The 25,474-nt window shown below is 46.0% G+C and overlaps 1 protein-coding gene across 17 annotated transcripts in view; it reads right to left on the reverse strand.

Annotated features, from left to right (window-relative positions):
- Positions 1-2,240: 2,240 nt before the first annotated feature.
- The window catches only part of CIT (citron rho-interacting serine/threonine kinase), a 163,137-nt gene continuing 139,903 nt past the window's right edge, over positions 2,241-25,474 (reverse strand). For 11 of the 17 annotated variants that reach the window (XM_045458900.1, XM_045458893.1, XM_045458889.1 and 8 more), the window contains 17 exons: positions 23,357-23,494; positions 22,625-22,805; positions 21,878-21,969; positions 21,245-21,349; positions 20,791-20,960; positions 20,018-20,062; positions 19,474-19,554; positions 19,208-19,343; positions 17,406-17,545; positions 15,900-15,992; positions 14,285-14,393; positions 14,059-14,187; positions 13,475-13,555; positions 11,687-11,765; positions 11,380-11,559; positions 5,651-5,951; positions 2,241-4,655 (listed from right to left, as the gene is read on the reverse strand). In XM_045458900.1, coding sequence (XP_045314856.1) covers positions 4,632-4,655; positions 5,651-5,951; positions 11,380-11,559; positions 11,687-11,765; positions 13,475-13,555; positions 14,059-14,187; positions 14,285-14,393; positions 15,900-15,992; positions 17,406-17,545; positions 19,208-19,343; positions 19,474-19,554; positions 20,018-20,062; positions 20,791-20,960; positions 21,245-21,349; positions 21,878-21,969; positions 22,625-22,805; positions 23,357-23,494 — 2,084 coding nt within the window. In that variant the 3' untranslated portion in view covers positions 2,241-4,631. The remainder of the gene's footprint in view (positions 4,656-5,650; positions 5,952-11,379; positions 11,560-11,686; positions 11,766-13,474; positions 13,556-14,058; positions 14,188-14,284; positions 14,394-15,899; positions 15,993-17,405; positions 17,546-19,207; positions 19,344-19,473; positions 19,555-20,017; positions 20,063-20,790; positions 20,961-21,244; positions 21,350-21,877; positions 21,970-22,624; positions 22,806-23,356; positions 23,495-25,474) is intronic. The other 6 variants (XM_045458903.1, XM_045458901.1, XM_045458899.1 and 3 more) reach the window with 1 other exon arrangement.

The following is a 25,474-nucleotide window of genomic DNA, read 5'->3' on the forward strand; positions in this document are numbered from 1 at the left end:
TGGGGCCCACCCTGTCTCTGGGTCAGCTCCCAGTCCTCATCTTTTTTGTCCTCAGCACCACTAAAGGGCCTTTGCCTGGATGAAGATGTCAGCCCTCACTGCTGCCTTTTCTACCACCTTGGTGTGAATTCATCCATCTCATCTGGAAAATTGTGAGTACCCTAGGTCACCTTTAGCTTTCCTTTTTGTGGTTCTTGGAAAGACCACCTGAGTTGCTTATAGTAATGAAGTCATTTTCAAAGTTTGTTCTTCTACCACCAACAAGCCCTTTAGTTCCATTAATCATTGATAGACTCAAAGGAAAGCCAAGTGATCAACACTGTACTATATTTCCACTAGCCCAACCCTCCCCAGCTTTGGAAAATAAAGCCAATATTTGATTAGGCAAGTGATGAAACATTTTTCTCATACAAACATTGTGTGCCTGGAGCCCCAGTCTCCATGGTGTAGACATCATAAGAAATATTTAAACTGCCCAGAGAGAAATCTGACTAGAACAGGCCAAGGTTTCTCAACCTTGGCACTATTGACACTTGGACCTGATATAATTCTTTTCGGGGTTAAGGGTTGCCCTGTTGTAGGACATTCAGCAGCATCCCTAGCCTCTACCCACTAGATGCCAATCGTGACCATCAAAAAGGTCTCCAGACTTTTGTCAGATGTTCTTAGGGGAGGGGAGCAAAGTTCAGTGGTTTAGAACCACTGGGACAGGCCTATTCAGCTGTTGTATTGCGAGTGGAAGCTTAGCTGCTCCTAGGCATAGCCTTAATGCTTTAGACTTAAATCTGCATGGATGTCTTCTAAAGCAAATCTGATTCAAGAGGCCCAAATTTTCTGAAGACGAATTTCAGTCCCATTAAGCAAATTATCTCTTTTTGGCCTAAGTCTCCAAAACCTAGTCTCATGGTTATGAAATTTGCTGTACAATCAGTGTCTTTAGTCTCATGAAAATTAAGTTAAGCACAGAAAACGTGATGTCTGATTTTGTGCTTAAGAAACAGGAGTGGGGGCCCCGTGGAAGGTTGGGCCTCATTTTATGGTGTGGCTGAGTGATTTGTCAGTTCTTTGAAGTCATTCCTTAGGGTCCAAAGAACCTTTCTGGCACATTCCTTTTGGAACCAAACCGTATTTACTTAGAAAGTATTCCTTGGCTGCCAAGAATCCTCAGGACATTAATTGAAATGGTTGGTGTTTAATGGACTTTCCCCAGTATTATAAGAAAAGAAAGGTTCTGACATTTTATTCATCTTCTGAGTCATTTTCATTCTTATAGTTATGACCTTTGGCAGATTTTTATCTCCAACAGTAAAGTAGAAAACAGATTTGCAGGTACAGTCCCTGTAAGAAGCATGTCAGATACGGCCCTCCCAGTCCGATTGTGACTGTGGTCAGATACCTTCATTGGAAAATAAAAATCGAAGAGTAGAAAGCAACAGGAACCATGAAAAAATTCACCATTTGCCAAAACTGATGTTTGGATCAAGCAGAGTTTGTACTAACAATCATGGGAAAAATTTACCTCACAGACTGTAAAAATCCATCCAGTTAAAAATAGAAGTATTTACATTTTAAATTACCTTGATCCAAACTCCTCCCCCCAAGGAAATAAATCTACATCATTAAATTCCCCACGACCGGGGCACCTGGGTGGCTCAGTCGGTTGAACGTCCAACTTTGGCTCAGGTCACGATCTCACTGTGGGTTCGGCCCTGCATCGGGCTCTGTGCTGACAGCTCAGAGCCTGCTTCGGATTCTGTGTCTCCCTCTCTCTGCCCCTACCCCACTTGTTCTTGTTCTTTCTCTGTCAAAAATATTTTTAAAAACTCCCCCACGACCTTATAATGGAGAGAAGTTTTAAAGTGACCTGTTTTCCTGCTTAGCTGCATTATGGGAAAATTAGGTAATCCATCCTCAAGTAATCCTTTCAAAATGGCCTGTTTGCATAAGGACCTTTCCTGTTCTGCAGTCCTATAAAGTGACCTAACAGCCAGTTTATGGTTCACTGGAAATAGTGACCAAACTTCCAACAAGGTCTTGCTCTTGGGAAAGACTGCTACCGGGCTCTTGACTCCAGGAGAGCAGTGTGCTCTGGCCTCTGTGTTGCTCCCCCGACCCCACAAAAAAGCCTCCTCGAGAGGGAAGCAAGGTCCCATGCCACAGTAACAAGCCCATGCTGACACTGGCAATACTGAGGACTTTTATGGTCTCTCAAGAAAAGAAGAGGTCGTTGCACAAAAGCAAACATTTTAGATCATTGCTTTATTTCACTATTGTTTAACAACAAAGTTCATTCCTCTCAAGGTGGATCTTGAATTGTTCCTTGTGTTCTTTTCCTCATCCTGAATAAAAAAGGTAATGAAGAAAAAGCCTGTACTTTTGGAGACCTAGAATCTTACGTATGCTAATAAGCTTTTGACTGCAATTTCGTGGTACGGTATTTCCTGCTGGCATCTTGGTGGTCCCACGGAGCTCCCCACCCTCCAGTGAAGGTGGCTGTCCACAACTACCACCGTTGAAACCAAAAGTAAGTGTTGAAAAATGCACCTTTTACAATAAAAAAGTAGAAACCAATTCAATTTCCTTTTTTTTTTTTTTTTTTTTACGAATATAAAGTTTCTTGTAAATATGTACAGTCTTTTGAGCTAGTTCTATAGCAGGAAGCATTTTTCACAAATGAGACACACAATATACACTTTCAGGGCTCAAGAAGCCCCATTTCTCATGGAGATCCTAAATGAAATGCCAAGACTGAAAGACCAGTTTTCAGTGACCTTTCCAAATACTTGTGGACCAAGAGACAAAAACTTCAGCAAACATTCAGTCTGATCTGCCCTGGGGGAGGGAGGGGATGCAGTGTGACCCCAAAGACTCCAAGCGACACATAAAACACAACAGCATGACACCTGCCAAGGGTGCAATAACGTGGAGGGAGGGACATAGGCGTTTCGAACAAGAAAGCACTTAGGTTAAGAGACGAGCAGGAAGGAGCTGGGATTTGGGCCAGGTTGCAATCTGGAAAGTGATCTGACGTGGGTTGAAACGTGGTCATGTTCCCCTGCAGTGGTGGAAACAGGTCTGCCTTTCAGCCTACCTAGGATGTGCCTTGGTTGTTCGAGGCATGCCTAAGAGTCATGGAGAATCAGAAGCAAGAGATGCCTTGTGGGAGATTAAAGGCAGAAGTAAGGCCGCTGTTAGCTTGCCAACTGCAAAGCCTCTAGGTTGGTTCTTTACCAGTTGCCAGGAATTTTGCATTCTGGTAGCGGGCAGAGAGAAACCATGTGAGCAGCACTGCACCTAAGGAGGACCTCCTGACCCCAGCAGAGGTGGAAGAGGGGCCGCGGCTCTCTCCAACTTCCTGGTCTTAGTCTAGCCCTAGGGAAAGGCTCACTTGGGAAGTCACAGTTTCGTGGGGTAGAACTGTGCTGGATTTTGTGTGAACACGGAGTCATCCACGAGGGAGGCGGCAGGGAAGCGTGAAGGTGTGAGGTGGTGGTTTGCTGAAATCCTTCTCTGGTCGTAAGGCTTGAGCGTTTGGTTTTTTGTTTGTTCAGTGCTACAGACTGCAGCTTTTTGTGGCCAGTGAATTGGCAAGTGGTCAGAGGGTCTCGATTCAGCGGGAGCGATGGTATGGTACTAGTACATTGGCAGAGCAACCCAGGGGGGCAGCCAGGTCGGGGGGCAGCACATGCAGTGAAACCGCCATGCAGAACTCCCGGACGGGTCTCTTCCCATCCCAGGGTGGGGAACGACGCGCTGTCGCGGACAGGAGGTGGATGGCCCCCCGGTCCTCTCCCAGGCCCAGAGACTCATCAACGCTGGGCTCCGAGCAAGTCTATTGCATGCTTTCCTGGCCAAAGCTACATGGAAAGCAGGGACAGCAGGCTGGGGAGATGACGCTGAGGGGCGGGGAGGGAGAGCTCCTCGAGGTTCCTTGGCCCCAAGTCACTGCCTCCGAGCTGAGGCCTGATGACCTCCGTACATTCTCAGCTGGTGGGAGGGGAAGTCGTCAAGGCCATAAAAGGCAATGAGAACAGTAAACATTTGGCTAAGATGTCACCCTGGGTAAAACAGGGCCATCTGTGAGGATGGACTGGAACAAGAATGAACCTACATGAGCGCAGGAGGTTAGCCAACTGGCGGGGACTCTTCTACAATACGTTTCCGTAGCAAAGACCTGATGGTGTGATCTAGCTAAAAATGACTACGACAGGAAATACATTGCTATTCAAATCTATTAAGAATTCTGTTGTCTTTAAAAAAAAAAAAAAAGAAAACCAACCAACCCTAGGATCTTAAAGTAGCTATTAAATAGGATTCTAACCACGTTGTAGTTAGCGCAGGTTGGTTTCCTTTGATGAACTGGTACAGGCTAGAGCCAGGTATAAAAGTTTGTGAATGCTCTGAAAGAGAAAGTGCACAGAGGGTGACTGCAGGAAGGTGCTGACGGCTCCCGAGAGCCTCAGCCCGGCACCACCTGGCTGCAGGGCGTCCACACTGAGGTGGGTCTGGACCCAGCTGTGCCGTGGGGTGGCTGAGCAGATGGGGGCTGGGGTCCCCTTCAGCAAAGTTCCTTAGAGTGTTTGGGGTTTTCCTGCAGATTAAGATGAGGAGTTGGTTTTTCTGGCTGAGATTTATACTGAAGACTGGTCCCAGACCTAGGAGCAAAATAAGGAGGGGGTTTTAGCTGAGGGGGCCAGAAATGCCTGTGCTCCCCCTGCCTGATCCCAGGAGGAAGTGTGCACCACCCGGCCTCCCTGCAGCTGTTAATAGGGAGTGCTCCACAGTACGGCTCCAGCTCTGAGCTTGGGGTTCATCAGGGAATGACATTCACAGAAAATTCTCCAAAGCTGTGGATGGATCTCTGTTACACACACACACACACAAAAGCCCCCATTTTATCGGTAAATCAGAGGGGAGAAGAAAAAACACTGAATGGCCTTTCCTCCTCTCTTTATCGGCAGGGGTCCCAAGAGCCAACTGCAGGTGGCCTTGGGAGAATGTGATCTAGAAAACCAGCCCCCAAGGACAGAAAGGTGGCTGTGCTGTCCAGAGGGGTCCCTGGAACCAAGCCTACCGAGGAGGCATCAAGTACTTGGGCCTCCCCCTGCTCGTTGGGGCCCCCTTTCCTTCAACACATCCCTCCATCTCAATTGCTAACCTAAAATTACACAGATAATAACGTGTATGATTTAAAGATTTCAAAAAGCTCAAAGTTCTAGGGGGCAACCACTGTTAACCAGTTTCTGTGTAGCCTTCCAAAAAATTCTTGAGGTACGTATTTGTAGATGTGCCTGAAAAAAATAAGACATAAGCGTTTTGTATAGTAGGCTATCATTTGTGTTTAAGAAGGGAGGATACACATAGATATTTGCTTATGTGCATAGAGTATCTCTAGAAACTGCGAACACTGGTTGCCTCTGGGGAAGCGAATGATATACCTTAGGGTAGCTATTCCGTTTTGAGGTACACATGTATGCATTATCCATTTGCTTAGAAAGGCCTCTTCTTAAATACATTTTCTTCCTAAACTTGTTACCATGTCCTAAAAAATCTGAATTAATAATAACAGAGTCTCCTTTTTACAACAGTGGCCCCAAAGGGCCCTCAGCTCCTCAGGTCACTCCTCTGGCCTCTCTGGATGGTGCCTCACCTTGTTGACCTGGGACAGTGGGGTCCTCACGGCTCCCGCAGGCAGCCGGCCCCGGCTGCTGTCTTCAAACAGCCTCCCAGGTGAGCGTTCCCTCCGCGTGCTGAGCATCCGGCCTGGGGACTTCTCTCGCTCCAGGGGGCGGCCAGGAGACTTGTCCCTGCGCAGCTCTGTCCGCCCCTCTCGGTAGCGGTGGGGTGTGCTTGGCTCTCGTGGGTGGCTGGGGCCTTCCGGTGGCGCCGGGCTAGAGGCCACACGCTTAGTGATGTGCTCGTTGTATGTTGGCGGGCCTCGCTTGTTGGGGCTGTGGGCAACAGGAAAGGGAGGTGCGAAATGAGAAGTCACAACCTCAAAGGGGCATTTTCTTCCTCTGAGCAGCCCCCAGGTCCCAATCCCACCAGGAGTTCTTCAGGCTTTTTGTTTTCTTTTGATAGGACAGGAAGAGAAAGAGGACAACAAAAGAAAATCAAGCTTCCTGGTCTCAGTGCGGGTTTTTACTGCCAGACCCTGTGCTAAGCTCTTTATGTGCTTTGACTCATTACATTGTCATGACAGCTCCACAAGCTAAGAGCAGGCATGACCCTCACAGCAGAGGCGATGTGGAGACAGGGAGACTGAGTGCCTGGCCTGAGCTAGGGAGATGCAGAACTGGGATTCCGAGACAGGTCAGTTTGACATCCTAATCCCCACCCAGTATCCTACTGACATAAGTATTTTGCAGAATCTATAAGGCACAGAAGGAAGTCTTCATTTAGGGGAGGAGGCTGCTCAAAGGCCCTTGATGCAAGGGAGCAATTTTGAGAAAGCCTGTACACATCTGCCAATTCTGTCTCACTCGTCGGCCTGGTGTTTGGTCACCCCTCCTTCCAGGTGGCTTTCCAAGCATATTTGTGGCACCCAATACTGATGTGAGGGGGATCAGGCCTGACAGAATTAGAAAACTGAGCAGGACAGACAAAAACAGTACAGTTGCTCAAAACACGGCCCTGGCCCTGAAGATTGACAGTTAATAACCAAACAATAGAAAACACTGGGGCCTTTTTGTATGGCCAATCCAACCCTCCCCCGAGCCCGGCCTGGGTATTTCGAATGAAGATTTCAGCAGGTACAGCCCTTACCACCTCTCTGAAGAAGGGAGATCCAGAAACAGAACTGAGAGTTAATTCCTTCCCACCCCAACGAGCAGAAAAAGTAGTCAGTCCTCCTCATCTCAGTATAATTAGAGCCAGGAAAAGGGAACCGACTTAACATGGGCACATTTTATGGAGAATATTACTTGGAGAACATGTTTTGATTGATTGGAACTTTATCTCAGAAAATAAAAGTAGAAATCGGGCAAGTAAATTTATCCTCGTTATTTTTAAAATCTAAATTACAATTGGAATTACAGGCTGATTCTAAGAATGAGCCAAGTATGAATCACATACTGATTTATCTTGCTCTAATTTTTGCAGCGAAATTGTATGCTAATATGCTCGATGACATACTTTCCATCAATGTTGGACTTTTGCAGTAAAATCAGTCATTTCTTCAGAAATGTTTGAGAGAGTCACTGGTTTTCCCAGAGGCCCATCTTAATCCTTGATATTTAAATCCTTCTCTTTGGGGGGCGCCTGGGTGGCGCAGTCGGTTAAGCGTCCGACTTCAGCCAGGTCACGATCTTGCGGTCCGTGAGTTCGAGCCCCGCGTCGGGCTCTGGGCTGATGGCTCAGAGCCTGGAGCCTGTTTCCGATTCTGTGTCTCCCTCTCTCTCTGCCCCTCCCCCGTTCATGCTCTGTCTCTCTCTGTCCCAAAAATAAAATAAACGTTGAAAAAAAAAAAAATTTAAATCCTTCTCTTTGGAAGGGGCCAAGTTAGTTGATTTTTTCTTCAATTATTGGTCCAACTACCAGAATCTCTTTGTCAATGTTCATAATTGAAAACAAATGAGAAGCAAAGACACCTACTGGGGGAGGAGAGACTCTAGAGCAAGCTTGAAGGCCAAATCTGGACAGATGCCCTGGTTTTATAAATAAAGTTTTATTGGAACACAGCCATGCCCATCTGGTTTTGCACTGGTTGTTCGGCTTTCATACTACAACAATAGTTGAATGGTTGAGACAACCATATAGCCCACAATGCCAAAAATATTTACTATCTGGACCTTAACAGAAGTTTGCTGATTCCTGCTCTACAGTGAAACAGAGAGGTGAGTAGAGATAATTAGATAAGTGATCAGTTCATTGTGAAGTTTTTCAAGTCATTGTCTGGCTTCCCTGTGCAATTCTGTCAAGATTCCAGATAACATGCCCAGAAAGCCAGAACCCTCCTGTGCTAGGTGGGTACAGCAGAAAAATCTGAGATAACTCAGATTTCAGCATCTTGAAATGAAGGTTTATATTCATCTCTAGTCGTGTGGCTTTAAGATATGGAAGACAAAAAAAATAAGTTCCAACTAGGAGAATTACATTAAGCCTGTTTGTAATGGAGATGAAATTATAAAATGTGTCCACAGGGGCCCATCATAAAGCAAGTGAGAAGATACTCAGTGCCCTGGGGAAGAAGGATGGCTCAAGGAAGGCCATTTGGGATGTCAGATTAATGGAATGAAAGAAAATACCCATCATTCTAGGCCAAGTGGGCAATCTTCTATCTCTGTATCCATTAATGACCAATGATCTACCATGCCAATTTTATGTTTTTTTGTTTTTGTTTTGTTTGCAAAGAGTTTCATTTCTTGCTCTGCTAAACAGACCAGGGCAATGAGGCCTGCAGTGAATCATATTCAGCCAAGCTGGGCTTCTACATTCTGACCTGCCAAAGCAGTCTGCATAAAAAGATCATTTTATAAGTCAAGAGACAACCAAAGACTAACTGTTGATTTTCCACACATGCCTGGCAACAGTAGGAAAGCAACAGCATTATTTCTGCCTCTTGTTCAAAGGAACCGGAACCATTTCCAACCACAGGAATAAGCAACTTCTTACAGAGACACCATATAGTCTCAGAAGGAAGGTGCCTGCCATCTAATTAGTGAGGCAGTGGAGAAAAAAAAAAATCTAATTATGGTACTTTGATTTGTTCTTGGCATGACTTGGAAACTACTTAAAGAAAATCTGGACGTTTCAGGATAGAACTGTAGCCCTTTGAACAGTTCCTTCTGAGGCAGGGTCAAGCCAAAACAGTTAGGAACCGCTGGTTATTTGGCACTTCTGATTTTCTACCAAGTGCCTGGGACTAAAACCACACTGACCAAAAATTCAGACTAACTCTTATATTTCAACAGAAGAAAAACTATTCATTAGGACATAGTCTCAGAATATTAAATTTATGATTTTTTTCAAGATCTAAGCATTTTTTAATATTAGAGATAATTACAATGTGGTGGAGGGACTAAGTCCCTTGAGAATAAAAACATGTCTTCATCTGTGGATCCCCAGCCCCAGACATTGTGTCTAGCACATGGTAGGGGATCCATGTAATTCTTCACAGAGTAGACATACCATTCCAGAAAAATTTAAATCCTAGGTCAGTTAAGTATTCCCCTTGGGTTAAATAATCTCAGAATTTATTTGCAGACCACGATCTTAAAGTTATATAATCAAAGCTCCACATCGACCTGGATCTGGCTCACAGCCCTCTGTGTCAAGACCAGGTCAGTCCCACTTCCATGCACTGCTGATGGCATTGCAGACAGATCTGGCCTTCAGGGAGGAATTTTCAGCAAGATCTATCAAAATTACAAACAGACGTCTGATGTCACCCGTCAATTTTGTTTCTAGGAATTTATCCTACAGATAGATTCCTAAGCATGCAAAATGACAGAAGCACAAAATCATTTAATTTACTGTAGCAACAGTCTGTAAATAACCCTAAAATCCATTGATAAAAAAGCAGTTAAATAAATCAAGGTCACATGAAGGAATGCTATGTAGGCATAAAAACAACAATGAAGAATACTTCTGATGCCAACGTGGAGCAGTCTCCAAGGAACATTAGGTACAAGAATGTGTGCTGCGCTACCACCTGTATCAAAAAGAGGAAAAGCACTTCCAGAATGGTACAGCAAGGATCGCCGAACACCCGTTCCTCCATAAAAGCAAAGGAACACTGGCAACAGCCGTCAAAATAAACTTTTCAGAACTCTGGAAATTAACCAGACTTGTAAGAACTCTAACAGCAAGGGCATTTATGCAAGAAAAATAACTGATAACCCCAGGAAGAAGAAGTTTTGTGACATGTTAATGTGACCTATTTCTACCCCCTTTCTCCCCAGAGCTGCAGTTTTGAAACTAAGAGCCCTGTAAGAGTAGCCTCTGGAGAGAGATCAGGATCGAAACTCCCCAAAAAGCCCCATCCCCAGAAAACAGTCTGACCTGCATGGCTACTCCCCAGAAAAGACCATTCGCGGGGCTTTTTCCTTGACCCAAGTCAGGGCTTGCTCATGAGAAAAGCCCTATTCCCAGATGTTTATCAAGAACAATCAACAGCAAGTGTTTAATCTGCCAAATACCTGAGGGAGTGCTGCCAGTTGGGGAAGAGGCTGGCCAAAACACTCAAAAGGAAATCTGGGAATAAGATGTCTGCAAGGCATTTTGAAATGGTCCCTTATATTCATAGGGATTTAGAAGGCCATGCACACAGGAAAAACCTGAGAAGGCTTCAGTTCTCAATTCTGGCTGACTTTGAGCATTGAAGGTATGCCCAACACACACGTACACACACACACACACACACACACACACCCTAAGCAAAAGGTGAGAGACTTACTGATTCAATGCATTGAACAAAATCTCTGCCCTGTCATTAGCTGATAACTAACCTAACCAAGCAGAAACTTGAATGGCCAGCCCCACATAACAAAGAATACAGACTTTACAGATTTAGTCCAGGAGAGTCACTCAATAAACAGGAACAACAGGGGCCCTTGGGTGGCTCAGTCGGATGAGCAGCCAACTCCTGATTTTGTCTCAGGTCATGAATTCTTGGTTCATGAATTCAAGTCCGGCATTAGGCTTTGCACTGTCTGTGCAGAGCCTGCTTGGGATTCTCTCTCCCTTTCTGCCCACCCGCCTCAAAATAAATAAATAAACATTAAAAAAATAACACCAAAAACAGCAACAACAAAAACGGGGGAGAGGTGGGGAACTGATTTCCAGAGTTGCCACATTATAGTATTTGAAATGTTCAGCCTCCCAACAAAAAATTAGAAGACATGCAAAGAAAGAGGAAAGCATGACCCATACGGATGGTGTTATTTCTTCTGGGAAATCTTCCCTGGCCCCCAAGTCCAAGCTAGGAACCCTGTTCTGGGCTCCCGTGGTGCCTTAAACTACCCTAGTCAGAGGCCCATCCTTCTAAGCGAGGCTATAATTGCCTGATTGCTCATCATGGCCTCTCTCCCACTGGGCTCTATCAGGGAGGGACTGCATCTAGTTCTTCAGCACCACACCTCCTGCAGCAAGCCCAAGTAGCATGGCAGAGTATCTGCTAAAGCAATGAATGCACAATTCATGATCGATTCTAGTGCCACTAAAAAACTCAACAGAGAAAGACCAGACATTTCCTTCCACCTTTTTCCAAGGGGGCATTTAAAAATTCTCCTGATGCTTGTAAAGGGCACTTTAGTGCTATAGATCCCAAAGAAATGAGTGGCTTAAGCTTGAAGACTGGGAAACCTTTGACCAGTTTAGCAAAATTTCCTGCTATCTTACAGAAAAACACTCTGCCTCCTGTAAGGAGAAGTGTTGTACCTGCGGGAGGTGGAGGGGCCCCGGTGATGGTCAGTGCCGGACTCCTTCACAAGGTTTCCTTTGCAGCAAATAACCCTTAATTTATCCTGGTATGAGGACGCCAGGTAAATCGCTCCTGAGGAAATTGCAGGGCCCAAGTAGCGTGGGTTCGGGATTTCCAAATACGCTCGGGCAGGGGTCCTATGGAGTTCCAGATAAGAGTTTACATTCAGGTTATCTCCGTTGCTAGATGGAATGGAAAGAAACACACACTTGGCCCCAAGCCCCAACCGCCGAGGTTTTCAAAGTCTGAAAGGGCAATGCTTACCCCAGAGAAGAGCGTGCCTGGATCTCAATTACTTCTAGTGAGTTGAAGTGGGTCACAAACAGATAGGGTTCTCTGTAGGCTGCATGGCCACCACAGAAGAGCATGGGCAAGGAAGGGTTAAAAGAGAAACTCAAAACCAGGCTGCAAGGCCACCTTGGACCTAGCAGTCCCACCTAAAGGGATTTATCCTACACATACATCCATGTGCCAACATAATGAGGCATGTTCAAGTATACTCACTGCCATGTTGTCAGAGCAGACGATGGGAACCAACTCAAGGGGACATTATAGGGGGTCAGTTAAATAAATTATGGTACATCTATGGAATTCTGCATAGTTGTAAAACCTGCAGGAAGCTCTCTATGTACTGATACATTAAAAAAACCTGAAGTGTACAATTTTACTTAGTGTGAAAAGCAAGATTCAGAATGTGTAAAGTGTGTCACCATACTGATTTAAACAAAAAGCATTTTTAAAGTGTGTTGGGGGGTAGATAAGAATATATTTTCTTATGCGTCTGTATTTGCATAAAGCACTGGAAGGATAAGAAACTCAAAGAAGTATTTTTTCCCCCTTTGGGGGAGAGGGAATGGAGAATTAGGGAGACAGGTTATTTGGGTGAGGCTTTTCATTGTATACCTTTTTAAAGTGTTTCATTGTATATGTTTTCAAAAAACATTAAAGATCGGGTTCATAGATAATTAAATATTTCTGGCCTTAATACTATATATCAATATCATAGTGTCACTGAAACTCTAGGATATGATGAGATCTTTTTCTGTCTTAAAAGTAAAGGAGATTATCACTACCATTCCTTTCAGTAAACTAGGACTTTGGTATTAGACTGTTAGTCGTGCCTCCTGGTACTCAGGCCCTGGTGGACAGAGCCTCCTTCCCTTGAATCTAGGCTGACCCTGTGGCTGCTTTAACCAGTAGGATGTGGTGGTAGCAAGAAGGCCTGCCAGCTTGCACTTCTGCACTCTTGGAAGAAGCCCACGTGGAGAGGAACTGAGACCTCCAGCCACCAGCCCAAGCTGAGTTCCCAACAATTATACCAATTGCCTGCCATTTTGTGAGGCCATTTTGGACTTCCTACTTATCCCAGTGCCCCCACTGGAACCACACGAAGCAGAACTATCCAGTCCAGCCTCAGCATCTTAGGCAATGACAAGTTGTTGTTGTCTTGTCCGTAACAAGTTTTGGAACTTGTTATGCAGCAATAGATAAACCAAATAGCCTCGACAGGTATTTCAACCGTAACGGCATTTCAGAACATTCACACAGACATGTATGTACATATTTGCACGTAGGTGTGTGCTTGTGCTTTGACCCAGCAGCTCCACTTTGAGGGCTTATGAGCAGCAGGTACTATTTGACAAGTGTGCAAAGATCAGTGCAAGATGTTCATCATAGCAATGTTTGTACTTACAGAAAGAATGAGCATGATCTGCCTGCTCTGCCTAATCAGAACTGATTAAACTGACAGGTGTTCAGCTATGCCATGGGATACTCTGCAGCCTTTGAAATGATTTAAATTCACAGGCAATGCTCTCCTTTCTGTCATGAGAGCCTAACAGATATTTCACAAGGCCAGTGGCCTTGGCTTACGTGGTTCTTCATCAGAATCTTTGCCCTGAACACTTCTTCAGGTGACTCTCACCTGTGGTGCTTGGTGTCTAACGTAATCCATAAGCATAGTGCTTGACCCAAAAAGGAGTCCACCTGCAATTTTTTCCTAGGACACCAGCTGCTGGCAGAACAGAGCCCTCCATACCTTGCATCACTTACCAAAGGCCAAAGGTAAGCGACTCCACTTGAGATCGTCTGTGCGGCTACGTCTTCCATAAGAATCCACGAACACCCCAAATTCTGCAAGGAGTTGGAGCCCGGGGCATCAGCACAGCCAGAGGCATCAGTATCAATGACACATACTTTGATAGAAGAATAAGGGATTGAACCCAGGGGACCACCAGCCAGATTTAACTGGATCATTAAAACCTGAAGACCTTTGCTGAGTCACATCTCTCAGAGATGTGTTAAAGGAAAGCGGAAGAGACAGAAAATAAGAGGCAAAAGGAGGAGGAAAAGGAGAAAGACCCAGACACAAGGAGGAACAGACAGAAAGACCCAGAGATAGGAAGAAGGGGGGAAATGAAAAAGAATGAAGAGAAACATCACAAGAAAATGCAAGAAAGAAGGAAGGGAAAAAAGAGAAAGGAAAGGGAGAGAAAGAAGGGGCAGAGAAGGAAAGAAGTGGCTGCTCTCAGGAAAGAATATGAGAGAGCTGGACCAGGCAAGGGTGCTGGTAGGGTCTGGGGCTCCTGGTGTCTGCGAGCCATCAGACCAGTGGCGGGCGGGAAGCCCTGACTCACCGTGGAAGCAGAGCAGGTACTCCTCCCGCTGCCCTGCGCCGTTCACCTGCACGATCGAGACAGGGAAACTATTGGAAGAGGAGGCAAACACAGCAGGCGCCAAGGAATGGTCATTCTTATCCAGGAATTCTGTAAAGTCAGGTGAGAAGCGGGGCTTCAGGAATGAGCTAGTGTTGGTGGCAAGGCTGGAGCAGAGTGCGGGCTGGGGGGAGGACTTGGGCCCTACCCTCAAGCGTGTACTGCTTCATGTCAATTTCGTAGAATTTATTGGTTCCAATAAGGATACTGTAATTGGTGAAGTGGATGCAGCTGCAGGGCTCTGAGGTCTCTATCTCCTGAGACAGAGGGTAGAAGAAAATGATGTGAGTTAACACAGGGCAGCCCCATTTCCACTGCTATTCCATTTCCGCCTCAACTAACCACGCCTTGGAGACGGTCACCTCTGGACTTATTCACGTTCTCAGCCACACAAAGCACACTCCATCCTTTTGTGTCCCCCACGAGGGCTGATCATCCCTTTGCTACCTCTGAGTTCTTTACAACCCCAGACCAAGAAAATAAGGTCAAATGGCAGCCAAAAAGAGTCAGAAACACCATTTCAATGAAAAGGTTGCAAAAACAGATCTTTAAAAATGCAAATTCTTATCTGAGGAAAAGAACTGGAGAAAACAGGGTTAGAGGGAGTGGTTTTAAGCTTCCTTCTTTTGGTAAGCTAAGTTTCTAACGTGAACCTGTATCACCTATATGATTATTCTCATCATCGTTGTCATCTTCATTAGTGATGGGCTTTCTAATTACTTCCACTTGTTTTCAGGCCAGTCCTAATAGTAAAAAAAAACCTAGGCATGCTTATTCAAAATGGTAGCCAAGAATTACAGGGAAGCAATGATTTCTGAGAAATCTCCTAAAGCTAACAGTTCAAGCTCACAATCCACACTATCATCACTGAATATTTCTGATCACCTGCTAAGTATGAGGAAACTTTTAGGCAGCATGACACAGTGAAATGGCAGGGAAAAATCAAACTTCAGTTTTGGTCTCAACTTTGTAACAGGATCTCAAGCCAGCCTCAACTGTCTAACCTGAAAATTGGGGATTACCACCCCTGCATTTCAGAACTGTTGTGGAAAGTATATAATAACCAGCTCAGTTTCTGGATGGTGGACGAACAGCCCACCCAGGATGAAACTATTTCCCTAACACAGAATGACCTCTATGTATGTTCACCCATCAGTCATTTCACTTCTGAGACTAATCATGAAGACACCTGAAATAAAGCAGGCTTACTACAGGTGGCGCTTTCCTAGCCTAGGGACAACAGCCAGTCTCAGGAAGTGAGGCAAATGATCCAATGTGCACCTTGTCCACACGGCAGTCACCATCACCACCACTCTGCTCCAAGGACAATCAGCTCCCTAATTACACATCAGAACACATCACTGGCTTCTCCAAAGGTTAATAATAGAAACTTCTAGGATCTGACATAAATTCTGATAAGTGCCACCAGAGACTGCTAGCTTCTCAGAGAGATGTCCTTCCTTTTTTATGCGAATTGAAACGAAGTGTGTCTTCCATCAGCCAGCTTCCTTTCTCCCGTAACAAAGGGCTGAATTCACTGGGCAGGCTAGAGAGGCCATTCACAAACAGAAGGAAAATGAGAGGGAAAAGGGCAGCCACTCAAGGCTCTGAAGCTTCCTCCAGGTGTGTCTGTCTCTTTCTCCCTCTCCCCCTACCTAGAGATCACCAAGGCTGAAGGGACCTGGCACACACTGTTCCCTGAGACGGCACGCCTTCCACATCAATTGGTGGGGACAGCAGGACAGGTGAGGCCCAGGACTTACTTTCCGAATGCAGTACTTGCTGAGGTTTTCATTGTAGCGGAGAATGATGACTTTGCTGGGCATGGCTGCACAGATGCAGAGCCCGTTCTCAATCTGAAAAGCAATCAGGGAACAGAAAAAGAGTGTCAGTCGTGTGTATACTGGCTCCAGAGCAAAACTAGGAATATAACATCAATTTTTTTTAATGTTTACTCATTTTTTGAGAGAGAAAGAGACAGAGTGTGAGCAGGGGAGGGGCAAAGACAGAGGGAGACAGAATCTGAAGCAGGCTCCAGGCTCTGAGCTGTCAGCACAAAACCCGATGTGGGGCTCAAACTCCCAAACCAGGAGATCATGACCTGAGCCGAAGTTGGACGCTTGACTGAGTGAACCTACCCAGGAACTCCCAAAAAACTTTTTTTAAATAAAAAGAAAAGAATTGATAAAACTGACAGAGCACACGGTGTTTTACCTTGCTCAGTCCCCGTCTGAAAATCCTGGGCCCATCTAGCAATGTCTTTTATCAGCCCCTTAAGATTCCTGTAAGAAACCTTTTCAAATCAACACCTTTCTAGGCCAGCCATTCTCCTACTTTATATTCTGCCCCCCCCCCTTTTTTTATTGCCACAGTTAATCACAACCATCATATAAGTGACTAAGAAAAGAATTCCAGAGACCAAAAGTCCTCAAGAATAGTGACCAAGGTCAAGGCCCCTTCAGGAGGTTCCTGGAGTCAACCATAGCCCTCCCCCACTGGTCCTCCGTTCCTCAGCACAGAATTCTCTGAAGGCTCAGTCAGGGACACAGGATGTGTTGGGTAAATGCTGACTCAGTGGCTAAACAACAGATTCCCAGTGAGCCATTTTCTGAGAAGGGAAAGTCAGTGGTTGTCAACAGGATGACTCCAGTGGCCTCAGGCGGCCTGCAAATGCTTGATTCAGATTTCATTAAAGTTAGACATGTTCATGTGTAGGCACCCACAAACACTCTTAATTTTTTCAATAAAAAAAGTTTCCCTAAAGAAGCAGGCAAGAAAATAAATGTATTTATGCACCAAAATCAATATGCTATTAGCTACCAAACAATTAACCTGAGTTATCGTGAACTGACTTTATGTTCTATAAATGTCATAAATCAGAATTTGCTAATTTCTAGTAATAAAACATTTTTCATCCAGTCCAGGAGTGGGGATCCATGTTAGATTTAAAAAAAAAAAAAAAAAAAAAAAAAAAGACTCTGTCCTACACACACTGACACAGATATACACACACGTACACATTCTAAGCATGGATCTTCCTTTCAGTTTTGTTAAATTCTCATTTTTCTCTCTGACATTTCCTTTAGATTCAAAGCCTGTGCAAATTTCATGGCTACACAAATTCCTTCATGTGTCTAAAGGAAGCAACAGAAATTTAACCCAGTTAGAAGACATACAATTTTCAAGGTCAAATTGGTAAGCTGCCTCAAAAGGAGGGAAGAGCCGATTTCAAGAACATTCTGCCAGCTGAGGCCCTGAGGAGAGCCTACCTTGCCAGCAGCAAACAAGTGACAGCCCTTCACGGCTTCAAAAACGTTGGGTGAGATGTCGGGCTGGGCGGGAAGGTGAGCCTGCGCCAGGGACTGCTTCACTTTTTTCACGTCAACAAGGCACAGAGCTCGCTCTTCTCCTGAAGGGAAAAGGAAGAGCTTCACGGTCAGTGTGAGGCAGGGAAGCAAAGGTGCGGGATGGCAGTTCTACTTCTCTTCACAAACATCCACGCGGGGCCATGCAGGTCAACAGAGTTTCCCAGACACTCCTGTGTACACAGCTTAGGTCCAAGTTTCAGATCTAAAATGAAAACATCTGGCCTCTTGGTCAAGATTCTGGGATGAAAAAAAAAATTCTGCCGACATAATCAGAGAATGTGAACTATACTTTCAAACACAATCGCCATCAAAGTGGAGATGAGGATGGGTTAGGAACACGGAGGGGACATTTTATGAAATGACAGGCTCGGACCGTTCCGATAGGTCAGTGTCATGGAGGACCAAAGGAAGGCCAAGGATGCATTCCAGATTAAAGGAGACTAAAGGGACACTACTAAATGTAGTGCACAATCTGGGACTGGATCACAAATCAGGGGGGAAAATACCAGAAAGGACGTTATTGGAGCCGCAGGTAAATTCTTAACTATGAGCAGTGTGTCAGACAGCTGCATTCCAACGAGGGATAAATTTCCTGAATCCAAAAACAGTGCCACGTGAAACTATTCTGTGTGATACTATGACAGTAGACCCATGCCACTACACGTTTGTCCAAACCCACCAAGAGTGAACCCTCACGGACACTCTGGACCCTGGCTGATGATGTGTCACTGCAAGTTCATTAGTTATGTCCAATGTCCCACTCTAGTCGGGGATGCTGATAGTGGGGGTGGAGGGATACTGGAACTTTCTGTCCTTTAAGCTCAATTTCACTGTGAACCTAAAACGCTTCTAAAGAATAAAGTCAAGTAGGAAGGGAGGAAGGTAGGGATGGAGAGAAAGGACAGGAGGGAGGGAGGGAAGGAAAGGAAGGAAAGGAAGGAAAGGAAGGAAGGCAAGCAAGCAGAAAAACAAAAGAGGCAAAGAGAGTAAGTGTTGAGAGCCAGTTCCTGACCATATTATTTCAGCCACGCCTAAAATAAGACCTGACTGTGGATGTTTTTGAACATTGAGCCAACAAATTACTGTTTTCCATTAAAAAAAAAAATAGTACTGCCAATAAAGAGAGAAAAAATTTTTTGCCATGGTTATGTGAGACAATGCCCATGTTCGTAGGTGATACGGTGAAGAATTTGGGGTCACAGCTGCAAGGGACTCTCAGACGGCTCAAAAGTTAGTGTGTGTGCGCGCACGCATGTACGTTTGTATAGGAAGAGAGAGAAAATATGGCAAAATGTTAACCAGTGAACAGATGAAGGGTTTCTGAGGGTCACACAGAAATAAGAGGCAACATGCTAACAGGCAGGCTCTCAGAAGGCCATGGCTCAAGGTGGCATTGACCTCGCCACGACGCCGGCATCAAAGCGTCTGATGTTACCAGGACTCTGAGGCTCCTACTCTTCCCCTGGCTGAATGGTGAAGTGTTCTTTGGGGGTGTCAGACTGTACTGCACTGGCCACCAGGGGAATGAATCTGGGCAGAGAGCGCCATCAGCTTGGGCACCAGCAGGGACACGGGGGAAAGAGCCGCTTCTGCTTCCATCTGCCTGCAGGAGGGCCTGCCTTTGTGTTTCGCAAGCGTGACACTGGCTTTCAGGTAGTTTCCCTCGACAGTGAAGAGAAAGCGCCATGTCCTTGGCCTACCACCTGCTATCATGAGTAGCTTCTCCAGGTCCTTGATGATATAAATTTGGAAGACTGCTCCGATTCCTGGGACATGGGTGAGGGAGTTTTTCAAGACATTCAGAGCGTAGAGCCCTTCCTCAGTGCCTACCAACACCACCTGCAAGGAGAGAAGGTCACAAGCACAACATAAGCATGATCACATCCTGGGGACAACCCCATCAAGGAAGAGCCCTTTCTTTCTTGACTGCAGGGGGCGGCTACTGCCAGTGTCCAGAGAACAGTGCTACCTGGTCGCTGAAGGGCAGTGTGCAGTTCATGTCTAGACGGTCATCACCTTCCAGTTTCAGCAGGGAGTTTCCAAGCAATTTCTTTTCGTATTGGAACAAATTTTAAAAAGAAGGAAAGAAAGGAAAAGAAAAAAACAAGGACATGGTAAGATGGAACTGTTCATGACCAAACCATCCAGAGAAATAAAAGCAAGAACAGAGAGAAGTTTGGTGCCAGGAAGGAAGGTTACTCCTGAAAATGCCAGAAACATACATTTGGTCTTGGCTTGCCCCCTATTTTGATCTGAGCTCAGAAGGCAAAACATGAATGTTACTGCTTATCTCTGGGGTGGTTGTTAATTAGCATCAAAGTAATGCCTCAGCTTGATGCAGAAATAAAATAGATGTAGAGAGATTTTCTGTGGTAGGAAATAAGCTGAGGCTAAAGAGATTCCACCTGCAAAGGGTTAATAAGCCACATGGACGGCTCCTTCCCCTCCAGGCTGCAGCAAAAGTACAAAGCACAGTGTCAGCACCAAAGAAGCAAGCTTCTGAATCTCTTTACCTGAACCCACGCAGGCAGAAGCTCGTAGGAAATACAGTCACGGCCCTATTGTACACATATTAACATGGATTTCAATAACAGGCTCACACAGGTAACCACAAAATAAGTCATCAAATCACTGGTCCACCCGGTGAGCAAAGCTCCGATCAGGAGGCTCATGGTTAAGAAGTTCACCATTGTGAACTGTGAATGTGCTTACTAGGAGCCCAGCGTTTGGTCTTTGGTGGAGAAAACACCAATGAGCAAGGAGCCCTGTTTATATCCTGGAAGTTTCCAGGAGGAGTGATGCCAATCAAGGCACACCTACAGTTTCAACATCTTAAGGGTAAGTAGGATTCCAAACCTGCCTACAGAAGAGCAGTTCGTGTGGAAGGTACGAGAAGGTTATGAAAAGCCTTCCCGAAGTTGGCATGGCTGTCGGCAGACTTTTGTGCTGCTCCACAGCCAAGCGCTTGCAAATAAACTCATCAGAGTAAACGAGAAAGAGGATTTCCATATGAGTACATTTGCTGCTGCCGTGACCAAGATCAATCGCCGCCCCAAGAGCTGGCTAACGGCACTGACTGCCTCATTCTAAAGGGCTGCCGGGGGAGGGTGTGTGACACCAGACAGACCGCGTACAGCCTGTATCTCAGTGACACAAGAGTCCCAGTCATGACAGTCTCAGCCATCCCTCCCCCGGAGAGGCGGCAAGAGGGGCCCCACCACTCAGGTCAGCTCCCAAGTCAGCCCACTTTACAAAGACAGACTCCAGCTCCTGCCTCCATACTCACAGCATCAGCTTCTGCTTTTTCCCTAGAAACTCTCCCACCTGCGACCACAGACTCTAAGGCGGTGACCCAGCGCTGTTTGTCGGGGAAGCTGGGAGCCAGCAAGTAGAGCGTTCTCCCGGGCCAGCAGGTGGTGTGTGGGTGAGACTCCATCTTCAGTATGTAGGGGACATCTAGGGGATGGGACAGAGAGCAGGGGTCCGCTGTGGATTCCTCTCACTCTTGGGAGGGATGGCCCTGAGGTGTCAGACATCGCCCAGGCATGCAAGTCCTAGACCCCACTAAAAAGGGGGAGCCAAGGAGGGCACCCCCTCCACCCCTGGCCCTGAGGTGTCAGACATCGCCCAGGCATGCAAGTCCTAGACCCCACTAAAAAGGGGGAGCCAAGGAGGGCACCCTCACCTCCCCACCCCACCCCACCCCACCCCCTGCCGTGGGTTCTCCAGCTTCCGCTCACCTGCTTTGGCTGTATTTGCAAGCTCAGAAGCACCAACGGCGCCATGAATAGATACATCCCCGTCGGGAAGGCACAGCTCAAATTCTTCCACCGGCCTCTGTCCAGCTTGGTGCAAACAGGAAGGGCAGAGAGAAAACCAAAAGAACAGGAACAAGAACGAGGGGAGAAGAGAGGAAGAAAGAAACAGAGAGAGAGAGAGAGAGAGACAAGGCAAGAGAGACAGAGTATGCGTGGAAAGAGAGGCGCACGAGAACAAAGGAGGAGGGAAAAAGGTGTGCAGAGAAGGCGGAGAGGGAAGATAAAAACAAAATAAAGTGTGTCAGATGAGTAGCACAGTCAAATTTCTGCTGACGATGCGGATTTATGGGCTAGTTGACTGAGGCAGAAGTTCTCTGAAGGTGTATTAGCAGGTAGGATCTTCAGGGCAGCACCCTGCAGGTTCCTCAGAGGGGAGACCTATAGACGTGAGTATCGTACCAATAACCTTTAGCGAAGTCATTTGGTTTTTAATTTTCAAAAATGGAAAATCGTAGAAGGCTTGCAACGCAGTTGGAAAAACAAAGCCTTCACGCCAAGACTGGGAGACCTGGGTCAACCACGTGCAATGAAATTCCCCCTGAATTCTTAATTTACCTTCTCTGGCTTCGCTGTCATAAATGAGGACTTTAGATCCCTCCAGGACAATGTACTTCCTGTCCCAGCCTTGCTGTCCTCGTTTGTTATTCCTGGGGATATAGGGATGGATAAGAACATAGGTTTAGACTCAGGAGGGAAGGAGGGAGGGGGAATCCTAGCCACGACGCTTCCCTAGAAAACCTCAGGAATGGAAGTGCCCCGTGCCGTCCATGTATCAGGGGAGGCAGAGCTTCCTTCTCCCCTTGTGGGTTCTGTGGCTGGCCTAGGCATTCCACTGGTATCAGACAGACGAACAAGAGATAAGCATACGGTTTTTATTTTATGTGTGTGTACCTGGAAATCTCCATAAGAAAATAAAGACCCAAAAAGCAGATAGGCCTAGTGTTTGTATACTAGCTTGAACAAAGAGTAGTGGTTATGAAAAAGCAACTAAAATGTATGGGGAGGCTAAAGGAAGATAAGGTGTTACTTTAACAAGGCTTATCTGCAGAGTTTTGTCTACAAGCCTTGCCTCCCTGCTTCTGGTGAGAATATTTCTTTCCTCCTGGAAAAGGGAGGGGTGCTCTTACACGGGAGATTTATCTCCTGCTTTCAGGAAGAGAAAGGGGAGGTCAGAGGGGCCTTCTTAGACCTGCTGTTTCTCAAGTGCCTTTGGCTCAAAATAATCCTGGTTCCAAAGTGGCATATTTTGGGGTGGCATCTTCGCCGGCACGTGCCCCAGCCCAAGCCACCCTGTCACAATACCTGGGCACTTTCATCCACCCTTCCAGGTGCAGGCCGCTGCTGGGCTCCTTGGTCTGGAGACCCGGGGAGTTCATTTTGTCACGGCAGAAGGCCTCGGTGAAGTGCGTGGCATACTCGGCTGGCAGGCCACAGGTGGCTGGCAAGCACGTAGAGCACTTGGGATGACACATCACCTGACATTCTGGGGAAAAGCAGTGAACAACCTGAAAACACCTTGTCGAACCCTGGACCATTCCTCCTTCTGCCAGCCAAGCCCCAGCCAGGGCCCATCGGTCAGGCCCCATCACCCAGGTAAATCCCTAAGCTTTCGCAGGAGCCAGGTCCTCCCTACAGAGAGAGGAAACATGAGAGCCAAGTGCTCTCCACCCAGTTGTCCTGGCTTCTCCCCAGGCCGCCACAAACAGGCGTGTAGAGGACCCACCAGCAAGGTTCAGCTGGAGCCAGCACCCAGCCTAAAGGTGGGGAAAGGGCAGCCTGGCAAAACGGGAGGGCTGGAAATCAGCAAAGTGCAAGGCATTTTGCACACGGGGGGTGGACACGTGAGCTGGAAACATGTATAAGCTCTCTCCTTCAACAGGAAAAGTAGCGTCCTCCCACTGGAATGAAAAGCTTCAAAATGAATGCGCTATATGGTAAAACATTTTTAAAGGAAAAAACCCACACCCATCAGATGGATTTGTTTAGGGGGAGACATGCAGGTGCCCACGGCAAACGCACCACTGCTTCTCTTACCAAGACATTTGGATGCCTGGCGCCCAAAGTGCACAGTATCCAGACACACAGCGCACTTTGTGGCTCGCATGTTCAATCCTACGTTAAATCGGTGAGGAATATTGTGGTGCATGCGCTCCTTAAGACGCCGACTGAATTCTGAAGGAAAATGTTTAAAAATTCATTAGGTGCTGCAAATGATACCGTCAAGAAAGTAAAAAGACAACCCACAGAATGGGAAAGGATATTTAGAAATCATCTCTCTGACAAGGGGCTTGTAGCTAGAATATATAAAAAGCTCTTACAACTCAATAATAAACAAGACAACCCAATTTTAAAATGGGCAAAGGATCTGACTAGAAGATAAGTAAATGATCAGTAAGCACATGAAAAGATGGTCAACATGATTGGTCATTAGAAAAACACAAATCAGGGGTGCCTGGGTGGTTCAGTCAGTTGAGCATCTGACTTTGGATCAGGTCATGATCTCACAGTGCGTGAGTTTGAGCCCCATGTCAGCCTCTGTGCTGACAGCTCAGAGCCTGGAGCCTGCTTGGGATTCTGTGTCTGTGTCTCTGTCTCTCTCTCTCTCTGCCTTCCCCCGCCCCCTCCACTACCCCTGCTTGTGCTGTCTCTGTCTCTCTCAAAATAAATAAACTTAAAAAAGAAAAAGAAAGAGGGGCGCCTGGGTGGCTCAGTCGGTTGAGCGACCGACTTCAGTTCAGGTCATGATCTCACGGTTTGTGAGTTCAAGCCACGCGTCGGGCTCTGTGCTGACAGCTGGGAGCCTGGAGCCTGCTTCAGATTCTGTGTCTCCCTCTCTCTCTGCCCCTCCTCCACTCGTGCTCTGTCTCTGTCTCAGAAATAAACATTAAAAAAAATTTTTTTTAAAAGAAAGAAAGAAAAACACAAATCAAAAGCACAAGGAGATATCACTTCACACCCCACTAGGAGGTCTAGAATCAGACACATGGAAAACAAGGTGAGGGTGTGGAGAAATCCGAATCCTCATACACTGCTGGTGGGAATGTCAGGTGGTGCAGCCGCTCTGGAAGACAGTTTTGGCAGATCCTTGAAAAGTTAAAATTAGGATTGCCCAGCAATGGTGTGACCCAGCAATGCCATTCCTAGGTATATACCCAAGAAAGCCGAAAACATACGGAGCCACAACATACAATGTTCACAGCAACGTTATTTAGGATAGCCTAAAGATGGAAACAACCCAAACGATTATCAATGGATTAATAAACAAGATGTGCTATCCATACAACAGAATATTACTCAACCAGAACAAAGTGAAGTACTAATTAATGCTACAAGACGGGTGAGTCTCCAAAGCATTATGCTCAGTGAAACAAGCCAGACACAAAAAATATGGTATGATTTCATTTATATGAAATGTCCAGAGCAGCAAATCTATTCAGCTTAGTGCTGCCAGAGGTCTGGCAGAGGGGAGAATGAGGAGTGACTGCTAACGGGTGCAGAGTTTTGTGGGGAGGGAAAGGTTAAGGCCAAAAAATGTCCCCAAATTAGAAAGTGATGGTTGTACACCCTTAATGCACTTAATAAAAAAACATCCAATCATACACTTCAAATGAGTGAATTGTATGGCATGTGAATTTATCTCCATAAAGCTGTTAAAAAACCATTACAGCAGGTTACAGAGTGTGAAACTATTTTAACACTCACAGATGCGTCTCAAGTTCTATGAATCAACTTAAAATCTCCAATATCCGGTTATTAGGAGTTGGGTATTTTTTTTTTTAATGTTTATTTATTTTTGGGAGAGAAATGCAGAGTGCAAGCGGGGAAGGTCAGAGAGAAAGGGAGACACAGAATCTGAAGCAGACTTCAGGCTCCGAGCTGTCAGCACAGAGCCCGACACGGGGCTCAAACCCACAAACCGTGAGGTCATGACCTGAGCTGAAGTCAGACACTTACCCGACTGAGCCACCCAGGCACCGCTAGCCATATGTATTATTAATATACACTCTAAGATAACATTTTAAGTAAAAGAAGAAAGGTGTTTTGCAGTGTATAGCTTAGTGTGCTATGATATTTTAATAGAAAAAAGGGCTAAGGAAAATATGCCTATTTCCTCATACTCTTTAAGTATAATTATATAAGATACATGAATAA

Source organism: Leopardus geoffroyi, chromosome D3 (genome assembly GCF_018350155.1).
Source record: "Leopardus geoffroyi isolate Oge1 chromosome D3, O.geoffroyi_Oge1_pat1.0, whole genome shotgun sequence".
NCBI lineage: Eukaryota > Metazoa > Chordata > Mammalia > Carnivora > Felidae > Leopardus > Leopardus geoffroyi.